The sequence below is a fragment of the Cynoglossus semilaevis genome, chromosome W, assembly GCF_000523025.1.
Source record: "Cynoglossus semilaevis isolate Cse_v1.0 chromosome W, Cse_v1.0, whole genome shotgun sequence".
In the NCBI taxonomy this organism is placed as follows: domain Eukaryota; kingdom Metazoa; phylum Chordata; class Actinopteri; order Pleuronectiformes; family Cynoglossidae; genus Cynoglossus; species Cynoglossus semilaevis.
Window position 1 is genome coordinate 10,506,363 of NC_024327.1, and position 4,081 is coordinate 10,510,443.

The 4,081-nt window shown below is 41.6% G+C and overlaps 1 protein-coding gene across 1 annotated transcript in view; it reads right to left on the minus strand.

Annotated features, from left to right (window-relative positions):
• LOC103397174 (MLX-interacting protein-like) overlaps window positions 1–4,081 on the minus strand; it is a 25,283-nt gene that overhangs the window by 6,266 nt on the left and 14,936 nt on the right. Inside the window, 4 exon segments of the mRNA XM_025052831.1 lie at window positions 1,767–1,873; window positions 2,243–2,822; window positions 3,286–3,380; window positions 3,559–3,648. Coding sequence (XP_024908599.1) covers window positions 1,767–1,873; window positions 2,243–2,822; window positions 3,286–3,380; window positions 3,559–3,648 — 872 coding nt within the window.

A 4,081-nucleotide genomic window follows, 5' to 3' on the forward strand; every position in this document is an offset into this window, starting at 1 on the left:
TTTGTGGATAATGGCTCTGACAGTGGTTCGCTGGAGCCCCAAAGCCTTGGAAATGGCTTTGTAACCTTTTCCAGACTGATAGATGTCCATCACTTTTTTTCTCATTTCTTCTTGAATTTCTTTGGATCGTGGCATGATGCTCTGATCTTGTAGCCTACTTCACTTTGTCTGACACATTCTATTTAAGTGATTTCTTGATTCAACACATGTGGTGGTAATCAGGTGTGGGTGTGGCCTGTGAAATTGAACTCAGCTTTCCTAAAATTGTGATTAGTCACAGTTATTTTGTGATTTAACAAAGGGGGGCAATTACTTTTTCACAGAGGGCCAGACAAGCTTGTAATTTTTTTAAATAACTGAATACAATTACGGAGTGCAGGGAAAAAAGACAAAAAAAAAACCAAAAGAACAGAGAGCCCCTCCCACCCGTGCCCCAATTTGGCTCAAGACCAACATGCATATTACTGGTTATTTATGCAATATAAAATATACGACATTGAAATACAAAGATTCAATTAGGTAGTACCTCCAAATTAGTAGAATAGGAAATAAAGGGTTGTCATTTATGGAAGAATTTGGCTGTACATCCTCTCAATGTATATTTAATTTTCTCAAGCTTTAAAAAAAACATCATGTCTTTAAGCCATCAGGCGATATTTAGCAGACTTCCAATTCAACAATAATAAACGTCTTGCAAGCAAGGATGTGAAAGCTATAATATCCTTTTGTGTACAGTTGAGTACAAGTGAGGGGTTAGGAATCCCAAATATAGCGATAAGAGGGCAAGGTTGGAGATTTACACCAAGGACAGTCCACATAATAATAAAATAACCCGCCCCAAAAAACTTGCAGATCAGGACAATGAAAAAACATGTGGCTGAGGTGACAAGGAGGGCCATGACGTTTATCACATTTGTCTTCCACGTCCGGATATAATACAGAGAGCCTAGACTTGGAGAAACGCACCCTGTGTAAAACCTTAAATTGAGTAAGTCCAAGACGTGCACAAGTGGTAGATTTTACCCTGTCTATGGCTTGTTCCCAGGACTCGTCATGTATTTGTATTCCCAGTTCCCCTTCCCATGTACACTTAAGTATGACATTTGAGTGGTTGTTAAAAGCCAAAATAATATCATACAATTTTGAAATTATTCTTTTGTGATGAGTAGTAAATGATAACAGTGTGTTTCCCATTGCTGTTCTGGAAGTGTTTGGGGCTGTGTTCATCAGCATGGATGCTGACATGAGTTTGTTTTTGTTTTTTTTTCTTCTTTTGTTAGTCAACTGGACATTTCTGGATGGGAACATTGACAAGTAAACATGATACAGTTGGTGACAGAAAAGGTGGAATAAAAACCCAAAAGTAGATCACAGCAGTTCTGTTTTAGGCAATACATTTAAAAAAAACAAAACTTTTTTTGGAGTAGAAGACTTAATTCTAACCACAATTTGTTTTTATACATTTTTTAAAAACTTCCATTCTTACAACAACGCTTTCATTACTTTTAACTGACAAGACACACTTGTCGTCACAGCCTGCTGTAAGGGACCAACTGGTAGCTTGATCCTGAGGACTAGGTTCAGTTTTATATTAAACAGCACAAGTGTAACTAAATCATAAAACATGTGTTTGTCCCAGCTCCTTCTGATGGGTAGACGTGGAGCAATGCAATCTCTGTCTACCAATAAAATACATGGGATTACTCAGTAATGGTGACAAACACAGTAGTTACAGTGATAGTGACGGAGCAGAAAAGCAGACATACCCCTCCTAAATAAAACGGAGAGATGACCACTCCAGAGTTGGGAACATCGTCTGCTTTCAGAGGTGTAGGGGTAACAATCAAAGCATTGCTGTGACCCGGGAATGGAGCTGAGGGAAAACAGTGAGGTGAAAACAACAGACTTCTACAGAACAGTTACTTTCTTCTCATTGCACTCAGTAACACTTACAGGTGAGGCCTGTTCCCTTCTGATATTAGTGGGAATCTTCTAAGGTTTGAAACTATGTGCTATGCTGTTTCTGAATTTGACACAGATGAGGATTTCTCTGAGAACAGGGTGTGAGGACGTGCCTATTTAGAGCCCTATCACAGATTACAATCCCCTTTTGTTTGCTAAAGATAAAAACAAGGCAGGCTTCAGGCTTTGTTAGTTAAATTGCAGTTACATTATTCTCAAGCCCAGAGTGAGCCTGTAAACAGTGTTTCATGTGGATTTGAAGTAAAAAAAAAAAACATACCTGTGAAAACAAGCTGAGAGGGAGGGAGGGGATAAGCAGGAGCGATTCTTTGCACCAGTCAGTTTTTGTTGGCACTGGATGGCTGAAGTGGATGAGGTAATGCAAAAGACTGCTGAACAGGAGCAGAGTGTAGTGGAGTCTGGAGCTGGTGCTGGGACGGTGGGGGCTGTGTGGACATGGAGTTGTACTCTGAGCCCTGGCAGATGGTGCTGGCCACGTCGCTGTGCATGACCACAGAGGAGGCTGTGTGTGTGATCACTGATGGTGCTACGGCTTCATCTAGAACAGAGGTGTTGTCCAAGGAGGACGGCACCATGGGTGCTGCAGCAATCATGTCCTGGTCAGGCAGACACTGCACCAGGTGATCATGGGACATTTGCTGAGGCGGGTCACCATGGACTACCTGTCCTGGAAACATTGGCATGTAGTTCTGGACATAGGCATCATGGTCAGCACCACCACTGCCCCCTTCACCACCACCACCAACTGTCTGGGTGGTTTGACCAACTATGGGAGGGAGCAAGGGCAAAGGTCCAGAGGGGGAGATGTGGTTGGTTGTAAGGTGCATGGAGGACATTAACTGGCCCCGGAAAAGGATACGAAAAATAAAATCAACAAACATCTAATGTATGTCTAACATAAGGAGTCCATTATCTATACAGTTGTGACAAATGCTGCATTATTATCCAGCCAATGACTTTAAGTCAGAAAGTTAAGATTTCCGCCACTCAAATTATGTATGATTAAAACAGTGATAAAAACGTTTTTCAAAGTGTGGGGGGGGGGGGGGGGGGGGGGTGGGTAGACCAACCGCCACATATTCGTATAAAGTGTGATCTATAGTTTAAGTTCAGTAAAATAGACTTGTTGTGATGTCAATTATTATTAGGGACTATAACCACAGAGAAAAGTAAAAGGAAGTGTGCATATTGCATTAATGGATTCCTAAGATCTAGTGGAAATCCATATAAAAACCACACAATCCTAGGACAAAGTCATAATGTTGGTGTGTGTTGGGGAATGTGCCGTGGGTCAGTGTTTACCTGGGACTGAGAACTGCTGCTGGATAGAGGGGTAACAGATGATGCACTGAGGGAAACAAAGGGGAAGACGGGCTGACGGAGGCTGTGAAATAAGTCTGGAACAAGAGTCTCTATGTTAGCTGGAGGTTAGTAAAATCACACTGCTTTCTGTGTTGGGATGAGCAACCTGTTGCAGCTGCAAAGTTACTAGAATATGTGTGGTTGATTTCTATAAAGTGTGCACTATTAGTGCGTGAGGTGTTGCTGCAGCTGAGGCCTGTGTCTTACTGCTACCTTGGAGGGGATCGAATGAGTCCATTAAGTCCAAGTTGGGCTGTAAAGAGATCAGTCCTGGTTGGATCATGTCTGCATTTCCTGCGTGAGCTTTGAAAGGTGAAGACGAAGAGGCAGAGAGAGCAGAAACATAAGGGAACCAAATATGTCTCCAGGACAAATATGACCATGACATTCTTCTAGGAATCTTCATCTGGGAATTTTGCTCACACAAAAGCTTCTTGAGTATCACTTTAGGTAGAAAAGATGTAGTTTAGATATAGGACTGTTTTAACTGTCTAAATATTCTTGGTCTTCTTTGTTCTAATTCATAACGTCAAAGGATAATCACAGAGTGCATTTCTCCTGCCTTCTGAACCTCAACGCTTAATTCTTTACACTTGATCTTCTTGTTTCCTACGTTCGGTCATGCACCAACAGCCACCACTAGTGATGGGAAGACCGCTCTTTTTATTGATTCGAATCTTTGACTCTCGAACAGTAAAATGAACGAGTCGTGAACGAATCTTGAACTAATCATTTC